Source organism: Sphaerodactylus townsendi, linkage group LG03, assembly GCF_021028975.2.
Source record: "Sphaerodactylus townsendi isolate TG3544 linkage group LG03, MPM_Stown_v2.3, whole genome shotgun sequence".
Taxonomy (NCBI): Eukaryota; Metazoa; Chordata; class Lepidosauria; order Squamata; family Sphaerodactylidae; genus Sphaerodactylus; species Sphaerodactylus townsendi.
The window spans coordinates 169,035,028-169,060,936 of record NC_059427.1 but is presented as its reverse complement, the minus strand read 5'-3'; the positions used below and the strand labels follow the sequence as shown (position 1 = coordinate 169,060,936).

At 48.2% G+C, this 25,909-nt stretch overlaps 1 protein-coding gene across 1 annotated transcript in view; it reads right to left on the bottom strand.

Annotated features, from left to right (window-relative positions):
- LOC125428014 (protein TESPA1-like) overlaps positions 1 to 23,538 on the bottom strand; it is a 28,908-nt gene extending 5,370 nt beyond the window's left edge. Inside the window, exons 1-4 of the mRNA XM_048487589.1 lie at positions 23,458 to 23,538; positions 19,360 to 19,486; positions 19,101 to 19,279; positions 13,362 to 13,404 (exon numbers count right to left, since the gene is read on the bottom strand). Coding sequence (XP_048343546.1) covers positions 13,362 to 13,404; positions 19,101 to 19,279; positions 19,360 to 19,412 — 275 coding nt within the window. The 5' untranslated portion in view covers positions 19,413 to 19,486; positions 23,458 to 23,538. The remainder of the gene's footprint in view (positions 1 to 13,361; positions 13,405 to 19,100; positions 19,280 to 19,359; positions 19,487 to 23,457) is intronic.
- Between the last annotated feature and the right edge of the window lie 2,371 nt (positions 23,539 to 25,909).

Sequence of the window (25,909 nt, the reverse complement as noted above, 5' to 3'; positions counted from 1 at the left end):
GGGAGCGGGCGTTCTCCCCCACCTCCAGTCTGACTGCAGCTTTCAAACCTGCCCACCTTCTGCTGACCTTCCTATCTGAGTGGGCTGTGATTGCCGCTGATCACCAGGATGCAAGGACACAGGCAGGGAGGATATGTCTGAATATATTTCCTGCTCTTTTTTTTTTTTTTGGCTATCCTTCCTGCTATTTTTAGTTCCTGCGCAATTTTCAGCAAATGGTAAAAGCCAGGCTTAAGTTGTGTATTTTTGCCAGATGTTGCTACAGCCTTCAGGTTGTTACAAACCATTTTTATCTCTTCAAAAGCCTGGGCTGGCAATTTTACGTCCAATTAGCACAATCCTGATTGTTAATGTCAGTATGATTTATAGGCTAAGCACAGTGGCGTGGGAGGGGGGAATGGCGCCGGGACAAAATGGTCCCTGGGCCCCGCCCACTGCAGGCCCCTCCCCCGCTTACCTTAGTTCAGGCAGCTGCAAAGAGCAGCCTGACTGGTGGGATGGGGCCAGGCAGGGGTACCCAGAACCAGCCTTTGCCGGGCCTGGCAGCAGCTTCTGTTAGACCTCGTGAGGCGGAGTGAGGGGGGAAGGGGGAGGGGTGTGGGGGCCCCATGTGACCCAATGATGTGCGCCTGGGGCATGGCACCCCCCCATACATTCTGTGATAGCTACGCAACTGGTTAAGCATCGGTCTAGGACAGTGATGGCGAACCTTTTCGAGACCGAGTGCCCAAATTGCAACCCAAAACCCACTAATTTATCACAAAGTGCCAACACAGCAATTTAACCCGAATACTGAGGTTTTAGTTTAGGAAAAATGGTTGGCTCCGAGGCATGTGTTACTCGGGAGTAAGCTTGGTGGGAGTGAATGGCTTTGCTTTGAAGCAACCGTGCAACTCTTCCAATGGGTGAATCACAACCCATGAGGGTTTACTCAGAAGCAAGCCCCATTGCCAGCAACTGAGCTTACTCCCAGGAAAAGGATCATGCTTTAGTACTTCGTATGAAAATCAGTGGGGTTTAACAGCGCTTAACAGGGTTACCTACACTGCTTCCCCAAAACTAGGTTTTAGGCTTAATGATAATAATCGAGCCCAGCGGCTCAGGCCAGCCTAGATGTGTGGGGGGGGGGACTCTGCGCGTGCCCACAGAGAGGGCTCTGAGTGCCACCTCTGGCACCCGTGCCATAGGTTCGCCACCACTGGTCTAGGATCTGGGAGAACCAGGTTCAAATTCCTCCTCTGCCACTGAAGCTTGCTGAGTGACTTTGGGCCAGCCTCATTCTCTGAGCCTAACCTACCTGGGTTATTGTGAGAATAAAATGGAGGAGAGGAGACTGAGCTCCTTGATAGAAGAATGAGATAAAGCCTCAGTAAGTAAACAAACAAACAAACAAACAATTAAGAGTCTTCATGCAAGATATCATCTTTATGTAGGGAGGTTTTCTGCTACAACTAAATAGCCATACTGCCATCACCACCTCCTGTGGCAGCATATTCCAAACACCAATCACAGGTTGCGTGAAGAAGTGTTTCCTTTTATTAGTCCTAATTCTTCCCCCCCCCCCCAGAATTTTCAATCTATGCTCCCTGGCTCTAGTATTGTGAGAAAGAGAGAAACATTTCTCTGTCAACATTTTCTACCCCACGAATACTTTTATAGATTTCAATCATAACCCCCCTCAAACGTCTCCTCTCCAAACTAAAGAGTCCCAAACGCTGCCTCTCCTCATAATCCCTATATAAAGGGTGGGGGAAATGCATGAGGAGTGTTCAGAGTCCACCCTTCAAAGTAACCATTTTGCCCAGGAGGACTGATTCCCAATCTCTGGAGATCAGTTGTAGCTTCAGAAGATCTCAACCCCCCACTTGGAAGTTAGCAGCCATCTGATTGTTGAGAAAGCAGCATCTGAACCAAGCAAACATGCCCAGAAGTTCTTGCTTTGTGTTAACATCAGAGGCGAAGCGCTCACGAGGACATCCGGGGCTAAATGTCCCGGGCGCCACCCGTGGAAGTCACGTGGGGGGGTGCAAAAATGCCCGGGCGTCACCCGTGGAAGTCACGTGGGGGGTGCAAAAATGCCGCCCACACTTCCGAGAAACAGGAGGGGCGTGGCTGCGCCTCGTGGTCGAGCAACGCCCCTCCTCTGTCCCAGGAGCATCCCTTGGGTCCTGTCAGAAGTTAGGGCAGACGCCTCTCTCAGACTCTTCCCCCCATCCCCCGCTCCGCCCCCCGCTCAGCAGATCGACACTTCCACTCGCGCACAGAAACAAACGAAGGCCGCCTGGATCCTCCTCTGCTTAGCATCTCCGCCTAGCAAAACAGGACTTTGAGAGGGATGGTGCTGAAGTGAAGCCACCCTCAGGGAAGGTGAGAAGCTATCCCCTCTTTCCTGCCTGCCCCCCCCTTCAGAGAGGCAGCTTCAATCCTAGTTGCAGGCCCCAGCGGGACCTTGCAAAGAGAAGCACCAAGAAATGGGATGCAGTGTGTGGGGCGCAGAGGACGGATTTTGCAAACTGGGCAGGTCCCAGCGGGACCTTGCAAAGAGAAGCACCAAGAAATGGGATGCAGTGTGTGGGGAGGCGCCAGAGGGACGAAAGTTTGCAAGCTGAGCCCAGGTCCCAGCCGGAACAACCTGAGAAAGCACCAAGAAATGGGATGCAGTGTGTTAAGTGGAAACATGAAGGGTGGATTTTGCAAACTGGAGCAGAGTCCCAGCCGGGACCTTGGCACAAGAAAGAAAGGCACCAAGAAATGGGATGCAAAAGTGTGTGTGGGGCAGAAGGGGTGGATTTTACCAAACTGGGCAGATCCCAAAGCGGATTGGGACAAAGAAGCACCAAGACATGGGACGCAGTGTGTGTAGAGCAGAAGGGGTGGTTTGCAAGCTGGGCAGGTCCCAAGCCCAGGGACCCTTGCTACAAAAGAAGCACCAAAGAAATGGGATGATGTTCTGATGTGTAAAGAGCATGAGAGGGCAGTTTTAAACTGGAGGCAGGTCCCAGCGGGACAAGAAAGCGCCAAATGCGATACGGTGTGTGGGGAGGCATGAAACCTGGTTACAAAGCTAGGGCAGGTCCCAGCGGGACCTTGCAGGAAGAGCCAAGAAATGGGATGCAGTGTGTGGGGCGCAGAGGACGGATTTTGCAAACTGGGCAGGTCCCAGCGGGACCTTGCAAAGAGAAGCGCCAAGAAATGCAGGATCTCTGGTAGACGCGCCGCAGGAGAGAGCGATTTTGCAAGCTGGGCAGGTCCCAGCGAGACCTTGCAAAGAGAAGCGCCAAGAAATGCGATGCGGGGTGCGCCCACACGGAGGATGGATTTTGTAAGCTGGGCAGGTCCCAGCGGGACCTTGCAAAGAGAAGCGCCAAGAAATGGGATGCAGTGTGTGGGGCGCAGAGGACGGATTTTGCAAACTGGGCAGGTCCCAGCGGGACCTTGCAAAGAGAAGCGCCAAGAAATGGGATGCAGTGTGTGGGGCGCAGAGGACGGATTTTGCAAGCTGGGCAGGTCCCACTGGGACCTTGAAAGAAGAGCCAAGAAATGGGATGCGGGGTGCGCCCGCACGGAGGATGGATTTTGCAAGCTGGGCTGGTCCCAGCGGGACCTTGCAAAGAGAAGCACCAAGAAATGGGATGCAGTGTGTGGGGCGCAGAGGACGGATTTTGCAAACTGGGCAGGTCCCAGCGGGACCTTGCAAAGAGAAGCACCAAGAAATGGGATGCAGTGTGTGGGGCGCAGAGGACGGATTTTGCAAACTGGGCAGGTCCCAGGAAGACCTTACAAGAAAGAAAGCACCAGAAATGGGATGCAGTGTGTGGGGAGCATGAGGGGCGGTTGCAAGACTGGAGGCAGGTCCAAAGCGGGGACCTTGCAAAAAGAAAAGCACCAACAGAAATGGGATGCAGTGTGTGTGGCAGGCGCAAGCGGGGGGCCAGATTTTGCAAGCTGGGCAGGCAGGTCCCAGCGGGACACTTACAAAGAAAGCGCACCAGAAATGGGATACAGTGTGTGGGAGCATGAAGGGCCCAGTTTTGCAAACTGGGCAGGAGTCCCAAGCAGGGACCTTGCACAAGAAGAAGCGCCAAGAAATGGGATGCAGTGTGTGGAAGGGCAGGGGGGCGGATGGTTGCAAACTGGGCAGGTCCCAAAGGCGGGACCTTGCAAAGCATAAGAAGAAAGAAAGCGCCAAGAATCGCGATGCAGTGTGTGGGAAGCGCCGAAGGGGCCAGATTTTGCAAGCTGGACACAAGGTCCCAAAGTGAGGACCTTGCAAAAGAAACACCAAGAAATGGGATGCAGTGTGTGGGGAGGCAGAAGGCCCAGTTTTACCAAGCCTGGAGCAGGTCCCGAGCCGGGACCTGAAAAGAAAGCGTAAGAAATGGGATCGCGGAAGTGAACTAGCATGAGAGCGAAGGCCAGATTTTGCAAGCTGGAGGCAGGTCCACTGGGACGCTTGCAAGAGAGCAAAAAGAAATGGGAGGCTGAGAATTAAGCCCGCGCTGCGAGGAGGATGGATTTTGCAAGCTGGGCAGGTCCCGTAAGGTTCAGAAATGAATCGCAGTGTCATGCGCCAGAGGGCGGATTTTGCAAACTGGAGCGGAGTCAGCCCGGGGACCTTGCAAAGAGAAGCACCAAGAAATGGGATGCAGTGTGTGGGGCGCAGAGGACGGATTTTGCAAACTGGGCAGGTCCCAGCGGGACCTTGCAAAGAGAAGCGCCAAGAAATGGGATGCGGGGCGGGCACGCACGGAAGACGGATTTTGCAAGCTGGGCAGGTCCCACTGGGACCTTGCAGGAAGAGCCAAGAAATGGGATGCGGGGTGCGCCCGCACGGAGGATGGATTTTGTAAGCTGGGCAGGTCCCAGCGGGACCTTGCAAAGAGAAGCACCAAGAAATGGGATGCAGTGTGTGGGGCGCAGAGGACGGATTTTGCAAGCTGGGCAGGTCCCAGCGGGACCTTGCAAAGAGAAGCGCCAAGAAATGGGATGCAGTGTGTGGGGCGCAGAGGACGGATTTTGCAAGCTGGGCAGGTCCCAGCGAGACCTACAAGCGCCAGAAATGGGATGCAGTGTGTGTAGAGGCGCTTGAGGGCCGGACCCCAGTTTGCAAACTGGAGCGGGTCCCAGCCCGGGTTCTTACAAGAAGCGCCAAGAAATGGGATGCGGGGCGGGCACGCACGGAAGACGGATTTTGCAAGCTGGGCAGGTCCCACTGGGACCTTGCAAGAAGCGCCAAGAAATGGGATGCGGGGTGCGCCCGCACGGAGGATGGATTTTGTAAGCAGGGCAGGTAGCAGCGGGACCTTGCAAAGAGAAGCGCCAAGAAATGGGATGCAGTGTGTGGGGCGCAGAGGACGGATTTTGCAAGCTGGGCAGGTCCCAGCGAGACCTTGCAAAGAGAAGCGCCAAGAAATGGGATGCAGTGTGTGAAGAGCGCCAGAAGGGCCAGATTTTACAAGCCTGGGCAGGTCCCAGCGGGATGCCTTACAAGAGAAGCACCAAGAAATGGGATCTTGCAGGCGAACGCGCCGCGGAAGACGGATTTTGCAAGCTGGGCAGGTCCCAGCGGGACCTTGCAGGAAGAGCCAAGAAATGGGATGCGGGGTGCGCCCACACGGAGGATGGATTTTGTAAGCTGGGCAGGTCCCAGCGGAGGACTGCACTACAAGAAGAAGAAGCGCCAAGAAATGGGATCGCAGGTAGAGGAGCGCATGCCGCGGAAAACTGAGATTTTGCAAGCTGGGCAGGTCCCGCAAAGAGACCTTTCAAGGAAAGAGCCAAGAAATGGGTCATCGGGGTGCGCCATACGGCGGAGGATGAATTTTGTAAAGCAGGGCAGGTGTCCCAGCGCAGATACTTGCAAAGAAGAAAGCGCCAAGAAATGCGGGATGCAGTGTTATTGGGGCATGAAGAGACCCGTTTGCAAGCTGGGCAGGTCCCAGCGAGACCTTGCAAAGAGAAGCACCAAGAAATGGGATGCAGTGTGTGGGGCGCAGAGGACGGATTTTGCAAGCTGGGCAGGTCCCAGCGGGACCTTGCAAAGAGAAGCGCCAAGAAATGGGATGCGGGGCGGGCACGCATGGAAGACGGATTTTGCAAGCTGGGCAGGTCCCACTGGGACCTTGCAGGAAGAGCCAAGAAATGGGATGCGGGGTGCGCCCGCACGGAGGATGGATTTTGTAAGCTGGGCAGGTCCCAGCGGGACCTTGCAAAGAGAAGCACCAAGAAATGGGATGCAGTGTGTGGGGCGCAGAGGACGGATTTTGCAAGCTGGGCAGGTCCCAGCGAGACCTTGCAAAGAGAAGCGCCAAGAAATGGGATGCAGTGTGTGGGGCGCAGAGGACGGATTTTGCAAGCTGGGCAGGTCCCAGCGAGACCTTGCAAAGAGAAGCGCCAAGAAATGGGATGCAGTGTGTGGGGCGAGCGCAGGGGGCCAGTTACAAACTGGAGGCGGGGTCCCAGCGGGACCTTGCAAAGAGAAGCGCCAAGAAATGGGATGCGGGGCGGGCACGCACGGAAGACGGATTTTGCAAGCTGGGCAGGTCCCACTGAGATCTTGCAAGAAGAGCCAAGAAATGGGATGCGGGGTGCGCCCGCACGGAGGATGGATTTTGTAAGCAGGGCAGGTAGCAGCGGGACCTTGCAAAGAGAAGCGCCAAGAAATGGGATGCAGTGTGTGGGGCGCAGAGGACGGATTTTGCAAGCTGGGCAGGTCCCAGCGAGACCTTGCAAAGAAGGCGCCAAGAAATGCGGATACAGATATTGTGTAGAGCACAGAGGACGGATTTTGCAAGCTGGGCAGGTCCCAGCGGGACCTTGCAAAGAGAAGCGCCAAGAAATGGGATCTCGCGGGGCCCGAACTGCGCATACGGAGAGAGCCAGGGGTACAAGCTGGGCGAGGTCCCGAAAGCGGGACCATACAGGGAAAGAAGAGCCAAAAAGAAATGGGATCACGGGAGTCGCGCCCACCGCAGTGGAGGATCGTTTTTGTAAGCTGGGCAGGTTGGCGGGACCACTACAAAAAGAAGCGCCCAAAAGAAATGAGGATCTTGGTAGACGCGCCGCGGACGGAAGGCGAGATTTACGCAAGATGGGCAGGTCCCACTGAGACCTTGCAAGTAGAGCCAAGAAATGGGATGCGGGGTGCGCCATACGCGGAGGAATGAACAGCATAAGCAGGGCAGGTCCCAGCGGGACCTTGCAAAGAGAAGCGCCAAGAAATGGGATGCAGTGTGTGGGGCGCAGAGGACGGATTTTGCAAGCTGGGCAGGTCCCAGCGGTGCCCTACAAGAAAGCACCAGAAATGGGATGCACGGTGTGTGGGGCGCGAAGGGCCAGATTTTACGCAAGCTGGGCAGAGTCCCAAGCGAGACCATACAAAGAAGAAGCGCTTCAAGAAATGGGATGCAGTGTGTGGGGAGGCATGAGGGGCCCGGTTTGCAACCTGGCAGGCCAAGGTCCCTTGCAAAGAGAAGTACCAAGAAATGGGATGCTCGCGAGGCCGAGACGCGCCTGGGAAGAGCAATTTTACAAGCTGGGCAGGAATCCCAAAGCCGGGGACCTTACCCAGGAAAGAAACCAAGAAATGGGATGCGGGGTGCGCCCGCACGGAGGATGGATTTTGTAAGCTGGGCAGGTCCCAGCGGGACCGCTACCAGAAAGCACCAAGAAATGGATGATCCTGCGGTGTATGGCCAGAGGCGCAGGAAGGGCCGGATTTACAAACTAGGCAGGTCCAAAGAGACCTTACAAAGAAGCGTAAAGAAATGGGATACAGTGTGTAGCTGGGAAGCACTGTGAAGGGCGGATTTTGCAAGCTGGGCAGAGTCCCAAGCGAGACCTTCAAGAAAGCCAAAGAAATGGGATTGCAGTGTGTAGAGCGCCCAGGGGCCGGATTTTGCAAACTAGGCAGGAGTCCAAGCGGGACAAAGAAGCGCCAGAAATGGGATTCCAGTGTGTGGGGAAACATGAAGGGCCGGATTTTTACCAAACTAGGCAGGTCCCATGCAGGACCTTACAAGAGAAGCGCCAAGAAATGGGATGCGGAAGCTGAGACACGCCACGGAGAGAGCCAGATTTTGCAAAGCTAAGGTGGCAGGTCCTGCACAGGACCTTGCAGGAAAAGAAACCAAGAAATGGGATGCGGGAGTGCGCCACGCCCGCGGAGGATGAATTTTTTTTGTAAGCTGGAGCGGAGTCCCAAAGCGGGAGTTACAAAGAGAAGCGCCAAGAAATGGGATGCAGTGTGTGGGGCGCAGAGGACGGATTTTGCAAGCTGGGCAGATCCCAGAGAGACCTTACAAGAAAGCGCCAAAGAAATCTCTGGTGATTACGCGAGTGTGTGGGGAGCGCCAGAGGTGCCCAGATTTACAAGCTAGGCAGGTCCCATGAGACCTTACAAAGAAAAGCCAAAGAAATGGGATGCAGTGGTAATATTGTGAGGCACTTGAAGGGCGAGGATTTTACAAACTGGGCAGGTCCCATGGGACCTATACAAAGAAAAGCGCGCCAAGAAATGGGATCTCTTGCAGGCGAACGCATACAGGAGGAGGCAGATTTTACAAGCTGGAGCAGGTCCCATGTGGGACCTTACAAAGAAAGTGCAAGAAATGGGATACAGTGTGTGGGAGGCTTGAAGGGACGGATTTTACAAACTGGAGGCAGGTCCCAGCGGGACCACAAAAGAAAAGCGTAAAGAAATGGGATCTCTTGAGGTGAGACGCGCCTGCGAGGCCAGGCAGTTGCCAAGCTGGGCAGGTCCCACTGGGACCTTGCAGGAAGAGCCAAGAAATGGGATGCGGGGTGCGCCCGCACGGAGGATGGATTTTGTAAGCTGGAGCGGAGTCCCAGTGGGACCCTGCAAAGAGAAAGGGATATGGGCCACGCAAGCACGGAGGATGGATTTTACAAGCGGGCGCACCTTGCTGGAGCAGCTGGGCAGGCTGGAGGTGAGTCATGTGCTTTGTGTGTCTGCTTGGCTGGGCACTCTTTCTCTTCTCGGCAGCTGGGAAGGGAAAGGGTTCAGCCTTGCGTGTCCCTACCTAGTTTCCCTCCTGACTGAGGCGAGTGGGTGGCTGATCTGGGGATGGGGAACTTTGTGCAGCCTGGTCCTTGTTGGCCACCAAGGTCACCAGCCTCTCTGCCAGCTTGCAGACCTCCTCATCCATGTAGTAGTGGCAAGGCGAGGTTTGAGGGAGAGGTGCAAACTCAGGAAGCTGCTCCAAAGTCCTTTCTGAATTGCTGCGTGGGGGTTAGAGTCTCTCGAACTCTTTTAAAAATGTGTATTCGGGTTGTCGCCCTCTTTTCTGGCACTAGATTCCATATGGGCTTACTTAGAAACCCTGCTGAACTCACGACTTACTCCACAAGTAAAGTGACCAGATTTTTTACCTTGAGCGAGCCTGTGGCAGCACATCCCAATGTCAGGAGACAAGGGGCGCCCCAGAAGTCTTCTGGGAAACTTCCGCTGTCTCCCCTAATGAGAGCGCCGCCTCCATATAAGCGCCCTTGTATAAAAGACAGCGATGCTGCAGAAATTGGCATGAAATTGCCTTGAAATTGGCATGGCTTGCCTTTTGCCTGTAAGGCCTTTACTGCTAGCGCTCCCGATCAGGGAAGACAGAGCGTAAGAGAAGCCTCTTGACATAAGGCCGTGTGCGCTTCCCCGCAATGGTGGCAGTCTGTGACCATTGAAGCCCGCCCTACATTCAGAGACAATTTCAAGCCAGCGGGTTTGGGACACCCTCGCGCAGGAAAGCGTGAGTGTCCCTTGAAAGCGAAAGGGCAAGCTGGTCACCCTATCCACAAGTAAGCTTGCATGGCGTTTCCACGCCAGTGAAGGGAGTTGAGCCAAGGAGATAGTCGTGTGCCCTATTAATTGGTAGAATTGTTGAGAAGGTTGGCAAAAAGGCTATAAAGTTCTACAAGGTATTTGTGGCTATTAAGAGGGAACAGATGCAATAGTCCGACCAAGAGATTGTGTGCATTTAAAAGTTTGTAAATATTTTTAGAATCCTTTGCTTCCATGTTGTTTTAACCATGAAGTAGTTTCAGATGTCCCTCGCCCAGCAATGTGGCTGTGTTTGTGAATCTGTGAATCAAGAAACTTTCCAAGTATTGCTGTCATTCTGTTTATGCTCTTTTTTTGTTTTGTTCCCTTGCAAATCCTAAACCACCAGAAATGATTTTCCTGTGGTGTTTTGTTGTGCACCTACAAAATTGTTAGGTTGATATTCTCAAACCTTGGGTAAATGTTTGGTAGTCCCTTTTTCTCTATTGCCGTCCTTATACTACTGCCTGTAACTTTGGTGTTGCACACAAGAGAATGCAAGCGGGTGTCGCTTTGTGTCATGGCAGAGATGCAGAAGCTGCAGGGAAGTGAGACAGACCTCACTTGAAATTTCTTTGCCTTTTTATACCAGGAAGGAGGTACAGGGAGGCAACCTGGTGACTTCTGTTGCGTATGAGCTAGCCCCTTCTGTAATTGTCTTATCACTTAAACCCCATGATGGAACATTTTACCACGAGATATACGGGATAGCACTTTACAGCATACTTTTTAGATGAGTAGAAAGTCACTGGCATTTCACAACTTTTTTGTGACTTCAACTTTTTCTTCACATATTTTTACAAATTCAGTATGTTTGAAAATTTGATAACTGTCACCTTGCCTTGAAAAACAGTGACACTACCATACTTTCTAGGTTTATTACATCCCAGAGTAAGAAGCTGGGATTAGGAGATCTTTTGCAGTGTAGAAATACATGTTGGCATAATTATTCAGTTATTTTAATATCTATACAGTGGTAGAAAAATGGCAGATATACTGGCAATCAGTGTTGCTTTGTTGGCAAGCAAATCACATGATGCTTCCTTGGTAACACTTACTCCCAATAAGTGATCCAGCATAAAAGTTGCAATAGAGTTGCCAAATGTGATTTTGAAAGCTTTTCTGCCCGACCATTCTAAGACATGTGGGGATGTCTTTAAAAAGATGTATCCCCATTTTTTTTGTCATGAATGGTATGATCAAATGCTATTCATGTAGCCTACATGTGTACTTTCATCCAGCTGGTTTTGGAACTTTGGCTGAGAATTTCACCCAGTAGGCAGATGTCAGTCACACTCTTTTCTGTTCGCTTGGGCAGTTGGCAAGACCCAACCCCAGATGTTTTTTCAAGCAGATTTTTGCGCCACTACAGCACCACGAAGTGTGGGATGTGTAATTGTTGTGTTCAGACAAGTGGCTTATTTTATTTATTTTTATTTATTTATTATTTAAACTTTTATACCGCCCCATCCCCAAGGGGCTCTGGGCGGTGTACAACATGAATCTCAGTACAAATATTATAAGTTTAAAACCTTTAAGCAACAGTGGGATAATAGAAGTCCAAATTACCCACGTTTTAAATCCCCTCCCCTAAGAGGGAGGGCAGTGAAGTCCCATTAGACAGAAGGGACAGGTGTTAGAGGCTAAAGGAGGGACTGGAGTTGTGTGATGTGCTGGTGATTTGGGGATGACTTAGTGCAAAATCCTTGAGAGTTAGATGTTTCTACTCAAAGAGAAACGGGTACCACTTCAGTGCCACAGAAGCGTGGGATTAGGTGATTGTTTTGGTGCTGCTTGGTAGACTGAGTTCATGGTGGTTTCATTTCACATTGTCCAATTACCAAAATCGCATATGAATTCATGAGGGATCCATTTAAAATCATCTGGGTCCTTCTTTTGCCCAGTTTTTTTTAGTTGGGGCATGTGTTCTATAATGTGATGGTGACTTTGAGATGACCTGGTGCTAAAAAAAACTTTGTTTGGTTGGAGTGGGGGAGGGCGGCTGTCCATACCGGGTTGTGGGGGGGAGGGGGCGCAAAACTCAGATTTTGCCCCGGGCTCAATTTTCCCTAGCTACACCTCTGGTTAACATGTATCTCCCAGAGGCCTGTTTTGATGCTACATAAAACTTCATAATTACCAAGCCAAAACACTTACCACTGGAATATGCTGCCACAGGAGGTGGTGATGGCCACTAACCTGGATAGCTTTAAAAGGGGCTTGGACAGATTTATGGAGGAGAAGTCGATGTATGGCTACCAATCTTGATCCTCCCCTTGATCACAGAGATTTGCAAATGCCTTAAGCAGACCAAGGTGCTTCCGGGAGCAACTAGCTAACAAGCAACAAGGAGCCAGTACTTTCCACCTCCCTGCATGTAGGCTCCCAAGGCATCACTGGTTGGGGCCACTGTGAGTAGCAGGCTCTTTCTTATGTTCTTATGTTCTAACTCTATGAGGTACCAATTACTTGTCCCACCCCGCCCCCCCAATTTATTTTGCCAGGGAGCCAACTAGGGCTGGCAGCCCTATCTTTGTGCTGCATGGCAATTCTACAATTTGGCACTCTTTAAACTGTATCCCCAAAGTATTGTCGAAGGCTTTCACGGCCGGAATCACTTGGGTGCTGTGTGGTTTCTGGGCTGTATGGCCGTGTTCTAGCAACATTCTCTCCCTGGCGTTTTGCCTGCATCTGTGGCTGGCAGTCGAATGGATCCTCTGAAGATACAAATACAGAATGGCGTCAGGAAAATGCAAACCCTTAACTCCACAACACTATCCCAAACTTTTGTCCTTTGTATACTTTGTCACAAAGGACTAATTTGTTCCACAATTGCTCCATGAGCAGAAATTTGGGCAGATCAGTGGAAGGGGAGAGACAGCAAGGGTCTTTTCCCATTATGGAAATGTCCCATGGGAGTCAAAAGTCTTGACCCAACTCATCGCAAAAGAACCACAAGAGGAGTTAGGAGCATCCCTTGAGTGGCAAATGAACTCGATCTGAGCACCAAAAACACTTCCTGAAAAAATACCTCGTTTGTCCAACACTGCAACAACCCTAAGGATGGAGCAAAGCAAACCTCCCTGGGAAGGAATTTCCAAGTCCTGGATCCTGTGTCATCTGCAGTTAAATACCCACCATACAATGAGGGCAACATAGCAGTGTCTCAAAGGAAGACCTTAACATTCGGGTAGATTCCAAGTCCCCAGGTGTATTTTTAATGTACCTGGAGAACTCAGGTACAACTCAGATGAAGTTCTCTTCCCATAATCGCCAAATCCTAGTTGTAACATCCATGATACGGTTGCCATCCTCTAGGTGGCAACTGGAGATTTCCAACTATGATAACTAATCTCCAGGCAACACAGGTGAGTTCACCTGGAGAAAATGGCCACTTTGGAAGATGGACTATATGGCGGTATACCGGTAGAAGTCCCCTTCCTGCTTAAAGCTCACTGCTCTCCAGAACCACCCCCAAAATCTCCAAGTATTTCCCAACCCAGAGCTAGCAATCCTACATAGGTAGACTTACCTGCATTGGTCCAACCAGCTCTCAATCTTAGAGGACATATTTCCTGTTTGAAACAAGACAAAAAGACCCATGTAGCTATTGCTGCTGTTCCTCAGCTATTTTTATAGTTATTACTCTAACCTTTTTGTAATCCCATCATACCATGTGATGACCTGCTCTGTCTTTCCTGACTGCTAGTTTTCCTCTCTGATCTTTGCATGGCTGCAAATCACCCCCCACCCTCACCCCTCGCCAGAGGCCTAGAGGGAAAGGAAAATGGCACCCGGGGCAACATCTGCTCCGGGCGCCTCCCTCACTCCACTAACCTTAGCCAGTGGAGGTGGTGACCTTGTTCCAGAGCAACCCTGGCTGGAAGTGAGGACTTAAGGAGCACCCGGCAGGCCCATGGCAGGCTCCCAGCCACAGCTGCTGGAGCAGCCTGGCGAGAACCTACCAGACCGCCATGAGCACCCCCAAGTGATGATCTAGTGTGGCCTTGAGGGTCAGATTGTTGTTACCCACCCATGTCCCACTCTGGCGAATCGCTTGGCTGCCCCTCTCCAAGTTGAGATTTCTGAAATTTATTTGCCAGTCAACTAGGGAAAAGCAAATGAGGGACAAGACTGTAGAGGAGGACCTTTGCTTATGAGGAAGGGTTAACCACACATTCCCTCCTGCTCACCATCAACTGCAGGGAAGAAAAGACAGGAGGAAGGGAAGTCTGTCCTTCCCCTGAAAATAGGGTTGCCATCCTCCATGTGGGGCCTGGAGATCTCCCACTATTACAATTGAGCTCCATTGCAAGTTACATGAAGGTGAAAGGAAGCTGTTGATCCAACCATTGTTAACACGTCATGTATATCCATTCATAGATAACTCAGATACGAATTCTGTAAGAATATTATTAGAAGATAGATGTTTCTGCCATTTCACAGAGAAGGTAGCTAAATTTTGTATACTGGTGCTACAATAAGCGTAGTTCCTTATTGAACAAAGAGAAGCTGCACTGTGGTAGTGAGGGACTGTAATAATGCCCACAAAATACTAATGTTATTTATTTATTAATAGATTTTATAATGGATTTTTAATTTATATTATAATTTTTTTTTTGTATAAGGAGTGGAGTGCACTATGTATTCCACGTGTATTGCCTCCTGAATTTTAAACTATTGGCTGGCCAAAAGGCCGTAATAATAAATATCAATTGAGTTCCAGACAACAGGGTCAATATCCCTGGGAGGGTGGACTCTGGCATTGTGCTTTCTGGGGTCCCCTCATAAAATTGCCTCTCAGGCTCCACCCCCAAAATCAATATGTATTTCTTCAAACATGGCAACCCTACTTGTTAAATGCTTTCCTTTGGAAGCATTGCTCCCCTTGTTACCACGGGGTAATGTGTTTAATAAAAAAAATTAGCTAATAAGCTGGAGCCGACAAGGAATAAAATTAAAGAAATAATTTTTATTCCAAACCAACAGAGGGTCTGTTAGAATCAGAGGAGTCGCCCTGATTATACAAATGTCACAGTTCTTATAGGGTAAAGACAGCTGATGCATCATAAATGTTGCAAAGCCAAATCCTGTCAATTCATGACGTTTCAATATTCTCATCATTGTTAATCATTGGCGATACATTGTTAAATAGCATTCTTAAGAATATAGTTTCTCACGTGGCTTGACTCACACTTTGCTTTAATTCTGCTGATCAGTTCTTTTTTCTTACACACACTTTCTCAACTAGTTGCTAAATTGAGAAAGTATCTTTTCTTTGGAATGTGGGAAAGCGATGGGGGCTGCTTAAGAAAGCAAGGTGCCTTTACTATATTTCTGAACAATAATAATTCTTAATAGTACAAGAATGTCTTCAAGAGGAGCTTGTAGAAGTTACATATAAGTATACTTTAGCTGAAATGTTTAAATGCTTTATTTTCTATTTTCTAATTTCTAGGTCTGTGCTTTTGGATATGCTTTGGATTGCTGATATTATTTTCCTTGAGATTTGACTTGCATGCCTTGAAGCATAAGTTAGCTGAGTATTTCAGCTAGTGCAACAAGTATATTTTTCTGGAATGCAGGAACACTGAATGCTTTCTCCTAACAAAGACAGTTTTTTTATGATTCTGTGCAATGACTTTAAGCTGTATTTTTACTAAAATACTTTTCAGAGAGCTTGATTAAGGCCTATATGATTTTGCCTCAGTTAGAAAACCTTAAATAATTTTATTGCTTATTATAAACCCTTAGAGCTGTGCTTAATAAAATTGTCAAGGAGGGCTGAGTGCCAAGGGGCTACGTGACTTTCTGCCTTGCAGCTTATGGCTGTCAGCACAGAGATGTAAAAGGCATTGACTGGCTAAATATAAAATTATTTTCCTGTTCTGTGCCTACACCCTCAACTGCTTTTTTCCAACGCTTGAAAGGGGGATTCAACAAATGTGTGGAGAATAGATCTTTAATAGACTGGAAGTTACAATGGCACACTGAACTCTAGGATCAGAGGCAGTGTACCTGTGGATACCAGTTTCTGAGGGCCATGGCACAGAAGGAGTATTGTCTTCTTGTGGGCTGCCTATAAGCATCCATTTGGCATCTGGTGGCAACAGGATCCTGGGCTAGATAGTCCTTGAGTCAGAGCCAACAACCTCCTTTTATGATCTTGGATATCCAAAGGCTGAACACATTTCTCATCAGCCATTTCTCCACTTTAAAAAACCTCCCTACCTCCATGATTTTGTTCCTGGTTAGCACAGTCTGCATCCTAACACAAGAACTGTGCCACAATTGCATCTAATTCAAGCATTCCACCCCAAAAAGGCTGTGTTGAAAACTCCATGTGGATTTTTTGGGAAAGACATCTGTTTTGTTTTCATTCTAGTTTATAAGCGTAATGTAGTTCTTCCATTTATATCCCTTTCCTCCCAGGTTCCCCCACGCTTGATTAAAAAAAAGAAAGAGGAGGGGAGTAGGATGGGAAAAATAAGGCAGGAAGCTGTGACTACACACATTCCACTTCGCCATTCCAAGCACCAATCCAAATTGGGATGCCATATAATAATTGCTGAATGACCTTGGCATTGAAGGCCCGGATTGCTGCACACACAGGACTTGCAAGCACAGAGTCCTTTTTAAAAACCCAGAGAGTCTCCAGTTGCAAGTAGGTCAAAAACTGAATGCTGGGGTTTCTCCAAAACCACTGAGAATTGATACCAATCGGAGCAGACCACCTCAAGCAAAATGAGTCCTCTGACACAATATAATTACAAAGGCAGACATCACAGAGCCAGTGTTAGGGGACTTCACAGTGTTGGATTTGACAGCCTTGCACACAGCAGGCACAGAATTCTAGGAGAGCTCAGTGAACATTCTAAAAGTGACAGTTGGAGACTGTAGCTCTCTGACTGAGGAAAGATGTTGTTCAGTGTTCTGTTAACTAAAGCTATGTAAAAGCCTCTGACTGAAAGTTCAATACTGTAAAATATGCTTGTTATTGATAACCAATTGATGAACTGTAAATGTATCAACATATAAGTGTTACTATACACACACACACACACACACACCCCTGTTGACCTTCAACAGTGTCATCCTAAACAGAGTTACTCCACTCTGGCCCCTTCCGCATATGCAGAATAATGCACTTTCGATCCACTTTCAATGCACTTCGCAGCTGGATTTTGCTGTGCAGGACTTGCAAACAATTGTGAGATGGATTGGTCTGATATTCTGCAATGTCTTGAAGAAAACCCTCTAAGTATGCTTTCACTGAGAGTGTTGGAATTGGGAGACCTAGCTTGGAATCTCCATTTACATTCAAGCTTACTGGTGGGAGAATTTGGGCTGCTTATTCTAACGGAGGGAAATGACAGTTCCGCTCCTCATCAAATACTGCCTTGGCTATCCCTCTTTCATCTCTGCTTCTGGCAGAATGTCTACTAAAATCATCCCCCCACCCCCACCCCCCGCATTTATATGCATGAGCGGAATCCCACAGTCTCTCCTGGTAACAGTGGCGTTTTCTCTGGTGCAAGAAGCCTTGGTTTGGCACATAAGGTGACCCTTGCTCTCGAGGAAAGTATCACCTATATCTGCTCATTTGCCACCAATTTTTTTATTCAAAAAGGAAACTCCTCATATCAAATCAAAGATTTCCTCCCTGGGTCTTTCTTGGGACCAGCTCCTTATGCTTTCTCCTAGCGAGATACAACGTTTGTTGTATCAAAGATACGGCTATTCGATCCAGAACACCAACATCCTGGTTAGTAGAAGCAGGGCTTGTTCTCTCCCCCCTCCATTTAACATCATGCCCGGGAAATGCAGAACCGGCTGTATTTAAACATCTTGTCTGACCCTAAGTTGGGAATTGGCTATTGACCAGGCGAGAACCAACACATTTCCACTAACCTTTTCCTTTAGAGAGATTCCGCGGTACCTTCACAGCAAAGCGTTACCTGTGAATACTGTCAGGCTCCTATGAAGAGTCATTTGGAGCACATTTTATTAGTTTGTCCAAAATTTAGATTTTGAATGGAAACCCTGTTTTAGGGATCCCTTACTGGTCCATCAAACCTTTTAATCTTAATTGAACTATCTTCTGAATACAGAGAATCCCAAGCAACTGGACATAGTGGCCAAATTCTTGCTCACTATTACGAAATGATTTCCTGGTTTCCTCTTTCGCTCTGATGTCTGCATTTTTGAAACAGGAGTACCTGTTTTATCTTGTAAAAACTTTGGATTACTTAGTTCTGCTATGTTTTAATGCCTAATAAAGGTCTTTGAACTTGAACTTGAAAAAAGGAAACTTTTTCAGCAGTTGAAAACTGCTCTGGGCCGAGGGAGGAGCTTATTTGGTGACATCACTGAGGACAGCCAATCGACACCATGCCCAACCATATTCTGCTTGCCAAATAATTTTCCAGGAGCTTAATCCTGGAGATGAAAAAGCACATTTGGGCCGAACATGTCCAATCTGTCTGTTTATTTATCCCTGCTGGATAAATAGGATGCCTGTCTCCACCTTGTATTGTGCTCTCACATGAGATCCTGATATCCAGAGAGAAGGACTATTTAGTAAGTGTGTTTATGTATTTGGAAAGGCATTTGATTACTTTTAAAAGCTTGGAACAATATATTTTGAATGTATTCCTCATCTTCTTCTTTTTCTTTCTTTACTCCCCTTTTTGTTTTGCTCTAATAGAAGAAAGGAGCCATTCAAGGGAAATTTGAATTCAGTTTGGAAACTATCTAGGTGAATTTTTTACAATGAAAAATGTATTATTATTTATATGAAAAGAATTTAGGTTTAATGTTGAATAATATGAATGTTTTATTTTATATGAGTGTAAGAGAAAAAAACAGTTATGTACTCCCTAGAGGAGTGGGGAAAAGAATACTTTATACAACAATTGTAAGTGTATTGGGAGGGATTCTTTGGGTTTTGTTTTGAAATTATATGAAAATGAAAGGGATTAGATAGACTTTTATTTATTGACATTTGTATTTGTACATTTCAGATTGAAGTACGACAAAGGACTGCCGAAATAAAAACCTAATCTAGAGATTTTATAGCCATGCCTGACGGTGTACTGACTTACAAAAATCTTTCTTGTATATTTATGATTGTAAGATAATGTTGAAATGTTACTCATCTAGTGAGTTGCATGGGTACACATGGGTGTAATATTTGTGACAGTACCTGTTGTACACCTGCCTTGATTATTATGGTGTCTCCACCATAAGGCAATTCTGTGCACTTCCTCACCTCGCAAAAATGCATCTTCCAAAGAGCACCGCAACTCCGGCGTTTCTTGGGAGCCACTGGGAGTCTCCTTTTCTTTAACCACCCTGGGCCGTGTACAGTACTGATTGGCCCATGCCTGTCGGCGTTCCCAAGAGGATGGGCTCAGTCGTGACGGGGAATTCTCCATAGCTGGCAAAGAGCTAAGCAGAGGGAAAGAAATTGTCAAAGGTGCTTGATGGTGAACCAGATTTTAAAAATTAGCTTGCATCAGCTTACCTACCTTCTGAAATCCGTAAAATAGCTTTTCAGCTTAAAACTGGAGGCACACTTCATTTGACCCTCATAGCCATGTGTTTTCTTGCTACTTGGTTCATTCTTTCTGATTTCTCATCTTCCGCTTTGCTGTTCTGAAAGGAGGGAAGCATGTGAATGCTATCATACCAGACCAGGGGTGTACCACATATGGGGTCAAATGTCCCTGGACTGCAGCCATTTATTATTATTATTATTATTATTATTATTATTATTATTATTATTATTATTATTATTATTATTATTATTATTATTATTAATTCAATTTCTATACCACCCGATCCCCAAAGGGCTCCGGGCGGTGAAGAACATAATATATAAACAATAAGCAGTGGAAATCGATTTAATACAAACATAGACTCCGTCAATGAAACATCTTAAAAATACACTTAAAAACAACGGCTAACAATTAGTAAATTAAACAAAGAGGCGTCCAGGCTCAATTTAAAACTCCACCCCAAGAAGGGGGGGGACAGCGAACCCTCAATATGAGGAGCTCTGTTGTACCAGTGCCAAAGCAGGAGCAGTGGGGGGGGCACCATATCAGCGGCTGGACACATTTAGTTATGTGGGGGGTGGAAAATCCCCCCGCCCAGCCCCCCTCCTCCTTAAAATTTAGGTCCATACACTGACTTCAAGACTGGTGCAAAAAAAAAACGTTGTTTGGTCATAGTGGGGGAGGGCGGTTGCCCATACCGGAGGGGTGGGGCAGAAAACTCAGATGTTGCACCAGGCTACATTTTCCCTAGATCTGCCTCTGCATACCTCCAACAAAATATTAAAGCTACAGTAGGTTTACCATACCTCGTCAGATGCAAGGGAAACTCTGTTCCCAGCAGGCACCTCCCAATCACCATTCTGCTGCCCAGTGGTGATTGGGGGGGGGGGGAGGAGGGCAGCAAATGGGGGAACACCAGCAGCATCTTGACATTAATCCCTGTGCATGTAGAAGTGATGTCAGAATGTTGTTTGTGCCACAGACCTTTGTCCAAACGGCAGAGTGTCCAGGCCTGCTGAACCACACACTAATGTCACTTCTAGGAGCGTGGAGAGTTGTAGGGATGAGCCCTTGAGGCCCAGCAGGAGCCTCAGAGAGGCCTTGGGAATGCCTGTACCATCTGGCTGCCCCTTCTGGTAGCACATGCTCACCACATCCCAGACCCCGTGAGTCACAGGTCATGAACTACCACAGCTCCACGGTGCCAAGTAATCCCAGGACAAGGGACAAAGGGGCTCTGCCCCCAGGTATGGATTAGACCCAGGCGTGGCGTTTCCTCCCAGCACGTAGAGCAACCCCATGATGTCATGTATCATATGATATTCTCCCACGCTCTCCGCCTCCCCATACCGCCATGGCAGTAAGCCTAATAAAGGTGCCAGGGACTGTAGCAGCAGGTTATGAGATCCATGGATCCGCGCTTCCTGCCCGTAGCTCTCTCCACCCAGGATGATATCACACCAGCGTCTACGCCTCTTCCTTACAACTTGGCCCAGCAGACCGACTTCCAGAGAGAGTGATGTCAGTGTAGCTCCCAGGGTATCCTTCATGCATCACTAGTAGACTCTCTGCTGAGGGATTCCAGGGATCCTTCAGGTGGGACCTGGGGATTTTCTGGATTCACACCTCATCTCCAGACTACAGAGATCAAGTCCCGTAGAGAAAATGGATGCTTTAGAGGGTGGACTCTAAACACCCTATACCCCACTGAGGTCCTTGTCCTCCTCAGGCTGATCCTGCATTGAGCAGGAAGTCGGACTAAATGACCTGTGCGGGCCATTTCAGATCTGTGATTCTATGACTATGCTTTGCTCCAGACTTAAGATTGCCTGCTCTAGGTTGTGAAATTCTTGGAGATGCTGCCATCACCTCTTGGCGCTGCGAGTTCTTCTTGTGGTTTGAACAGATACAAGCAGGCTGCTGATAAGGTCTGCAATGAGGGAGATGCCATCTCAGCCTCAGCCGTAGCATGAATGGGTGGGACACGTTCACTGGCAAGATAAGCAGAAACCAACTGTTGCTTGACAATTATCTGCAACGTAGGGGTGCCAACCTCCAGATGGGGTCTGAAGATCTCCTGGAGCTATAGCTGATCTCTAGACTGCAGGGCATGGCTGTGCGGGAGGGTGGTCTTTATAGCATTATTCCCAAACCCCACCAGGCTCCACTCCCAAATCTCCAGGAATTTCTACAGCCGAGACTGTGAGCCCTCACTTGGCAGTGGTGGCTTGAACCCTATAGCACTCCAGATGTTTACATGGACTACAATTTCCCATCAGCCTTCTGTGGAAGCACCTCTTTACCTCCCTTTGCTAGTATATTTGTAAAGAAAGCACCTTTGACAAAGGCAGTATTTCAGGTCGATTCCGCACAGCATTATAGTGGGTTGCATTCAGTGTTTAAAAATCCGGTCTATTTTATTCCAGTTTCTCCCTTTGCATGGGTGCCCATTTCTGTGAAGGAGTCGAGTGAAGACTGGGAGGAAATTCTCCAGTTTCTTTCGCACGAGCCCAGCTTTTTTTTTGTTTTTACAACGTAAATGCTCGAACATACCCGGTGTGGTGCATTCTGATTGGCTCTTCCCCCGCTCCCAAAGGCAAAACTTCTGATTGACGGATCCACAGCAACCACAGGAAAACCAAGCAGGGCACACACATCCCTTCTCTCTAGCTTTGGAAAGGAGCCAGCGGCAGTGAGCAACATGGCAAGGACGCACGTTGTGCTATACAAAGTAAAAACTTTCGACCAATACCGCGCAGAGCACTATGTCCCATCCACATTTTAAAGTGTACAGAAAACCACAGCATGAGACACTCATTCCCCTCCCCGATATACCAAATAACATTTGGCTGTTCTTTGGGGCTGTCCCGGAATGAGAGCATCCTGCCAGGCAGGCGCTTCCCCACCCCTCCCCTCCCAGGATCCCACTGGGAACTTGAGCCAGGAGCTGCAGGACTGGACTGGCTGCAGCTCAGCTAGCAAGCGGTGCTTGGTGAGTGAGCTGGAACAGGGTGAGCATGATGTAAGGAAGGGAGATCAGGCAGTGGGTGCGGAAAATAAATCGGTTTTGCTCCCATGGCCCTGCATGGGGAGGTGATTCCAATAGGTTGGGGAAATCAACATTTTAGTGGGGTTTTTTAAAGGGGGGCTGAGGGAAATATTGCGGGACAAACCTACTTCAGGATTGGGAACCGTGCAAACTTCTTGGCTGAACCAGCATGTTTCTCTCGCTCAACCTGGGATATTTGGACCATGCGGAAACAGCTTCCATCAAAAGTGTTGCCCCTGGGGCATCTCACAGCTCAGCGACTGGGACTGCACAGCTCTGTTCAGTAGGCACCAGTATGCAGTTTTTGCATGGGAAAGTGGCAGAAACTTCAAACAAGAGAAGGAACGCCATTCAAAATCTCAAGATGTTCCTGGGTATAAAGGAAGTGGGGAGAACCTTTTCTTCCCCATCGATCCTGCTTTCTGGGTGGCTTTCACACAAGGGTTGCCAGACCTCCCTGGCCATTGGCAGGGGATAAGTGGGGGAGGGGGGGGGGGTGCAGGGTTTCCCAATCCAGTCTGGAAAATCCCTGCAGATTTGGGAATGAAGCCTGGGGAAGACAGGGAACTCAGCAGGGTACGATGGCATAAAGTCCACCCTCCAAAGCATCCATTTTCTCCAGGGAAACAATCTCTTTAGTCTGAAGATAAACTCCAGGTCGTGCCTGGAGCCTGGCATCCCAGTTTCACACCTAGTTGCACAATGCATTCTTGATGCACTACGGAAATCATCTGCAACTTTATTTCCCAGGGTCAGGGAGAGGGGGAGGATCCAGGGGGAAAAACAGTGCATCTAGAATGCTTTATCTAACATGTGTAGGTCCATGTGTGAAACAGCCCTGAAGAGAGAGTCAAGCATGACCTGGCCCAGTCTCTGCAGGCTCAATCCATTGGAATGCCTGCCCGATTACTGTCACCCCTCAGCTAACATTGCCACCATCCCAGAAGCAGCTGCCTCCATGAAGCAGGGGCCTCGAGCCCAGCAGCTCACGCTGACACTTTGCAATGTTCGTTACTCACCCAAGCTTCAGAACAGCACACAGGGTGCTAGAAAGACCGTCTTGCGGAGCGGACGCCTTCCTCCAGTTAATCCATCCTGGCTACCCAGAGTGGCACTAAGAAGCACTCATGCCCAGTTCCACTCCCTTGTCCTCCTGGGTCTGCGTCAGCGAAGATGGAAATTTGATCTGTTTTGGAAACCTTACATGAAAAAAAAAATTAAGATTAGCATGAAAGCTTCAAACAGTGGCCCACATCCGGCACTGCCAGGAAAAGTTTAGCAGGCTGTTGACTGATGGCAGCAAAGGGAGATAACAACATGTTGGTTGCTTAGTTCCAGCCCGGTGCCAATTGTTTTTCTGTTTCATGGCAGGCGCCAACACTTTGAGCGGCACATAATACAACTTGTCCTCTGCAAATGATAACCAGAATTCCAATCATGCAGAAGGGGAAGTCCACCTGATGCACATTTTGGGAATGTGATTCATCTGATGACACAGAAGTGCAAACTGGGCAATGTATAGATTAGCCTTGCAAGCCCCAGGGGTTTCTGCATGTGAAGCTGGCCATCATCCGGCATCACATGATGTTGTGACATCACTTCCAGAAGTCAAGTCACACCTCAACAGGACACTCGAGCAGTCCTTCCAAACTGTATGGTTTGGGGGCTTGTTAGAGCATCTGGGCAATATGTGGCACCAGGGGCGTACCACCCAGGGGGACATATGGGGTCAAATGTTCCTGGGCTGTGGTCATTTAGTCACATGGGGGTAGAAAAGCACCTCCCACACCCCTCCTCCTTCCCCCTGGGTCCATACACTGACTTCAAGACCTGGTGCAAAAAAAGTTGTTTGGTGGTGGGAGGCTGACCCTGTCTGGTGGCGGTGGGGACACTCAGATTTTGTACTGGACTACATTTTCCCTATATACAGCTGAATTTCACCCAGATTTCTCTCATGGATGAATATATTGGGGAAGGCATTCACAATTCCCTTCTAGGCAGCCAATTAACTGTAGTATAGTAACAATAGAAGCTTCTTCTTCTGTACTGTACCCTTCTAAGCTCATTGACTTAAGTGGACCTAAAAGGTTTTAACTACTCCTAGGATCGCACTGTAAATGTTGTAATGGAAAGAGAACATACAAACTCAATGCTACATTGAAAGTTTTTTAGTGGAATTTTGATTTCCACATTTTAAAATCAGGGTGCACCTCAGCTTCTTTCTGCAAGCCCTTGTCTGTCATGGGCTACTAGAATAATTTTAAAAATTGTCTTCACTTGGCTCAGACTTGGTCCAGCCGCTGAAAATGGGCTTGACTAGGCCCAAATCTACAGTTCTAAAATGTTTTATGATTTTGAGATGCAGATGGAGCTGGCACTTCTCCCCAAATTGTACAGGGAAGTAACATTATGGACTAGGGAGATGATGGTCCCTTATCTATCTAATATCACTTTGCCCAGACAAAGAAGAAAATGAGGAGGAGGAAGAGGAGGGTTTACACCCTGCCTTTCTCTTCTGTAAAAAGATTCGAAAAAGCTTACAAACTCCTTTCCCTTCCTCTCCCCGCAACAGACACCTTAGCCAAGACTAGATTGGAGCTAAGAGTTGAGGAAGGAGACTGAAGCTGACTAGGTCAGGAATCACCAACAGGCTTGTAGGAGTGTGGAAACACATCTGGTTCATCAGATAAGCCTCTGCCACTCAGGTGGAGGAGTGGGGAATCAATCCCAGTTCTCTATATTAGAGTCCACCTGCTCTTAACCACTACACCAGGCTGTTTATTATCTTAGGTGGGCCTTTACAAAGACCTGAGGAGCTGCGCAAATGCCCATATGCAAGCAGAAGATAGGAATCATAGAATTTTTCCTGTGTCACACTGGTTCAGATATTTGCCATCATCTGCTAATATCAAGAGATCTCTGATTAAAATTTTATTAGGAGATAAAAAGCCTGACATTTCATATGTCATAGCAAAATTCTGTGCCTTAGTCTGCAACAGACCAAATGCTTTGATGAATGAGGGCCTGGCCTCTTAAATACACTCGAGGAAATGAGTAAAGGAATATTTGTTATTTTTTTCTTTACACTGTCTGTATATTGTAAGTCGTATTTTGGATGCTGAAATACTGTCCATATCTATATTTTTAACATTTCATTTACTTACTTACTTACTTATTTTATTTTTCGAACTTATATACCACCCAACCCCCAAGGTGCTATACTTGCTTACTTGCCTTGCCTTGCACTTGCCGCGTACATTTTTGAACTTATATACCCCAAGCCCGAAGGTGCCTGCCACTTACTTGCCCACTTGCCGCACTTATTTTGTTTTTGAGGAACTTATATACCGCCCAATCGAAGGTGCCTGCCACTTGCCTTGCGCACTTACTTACTTATTTTATTTTTCGAACTTATATACACAGCCCAACCCGAAGGGCACTTACTTACTTACTTACTTACTTACTTATTTT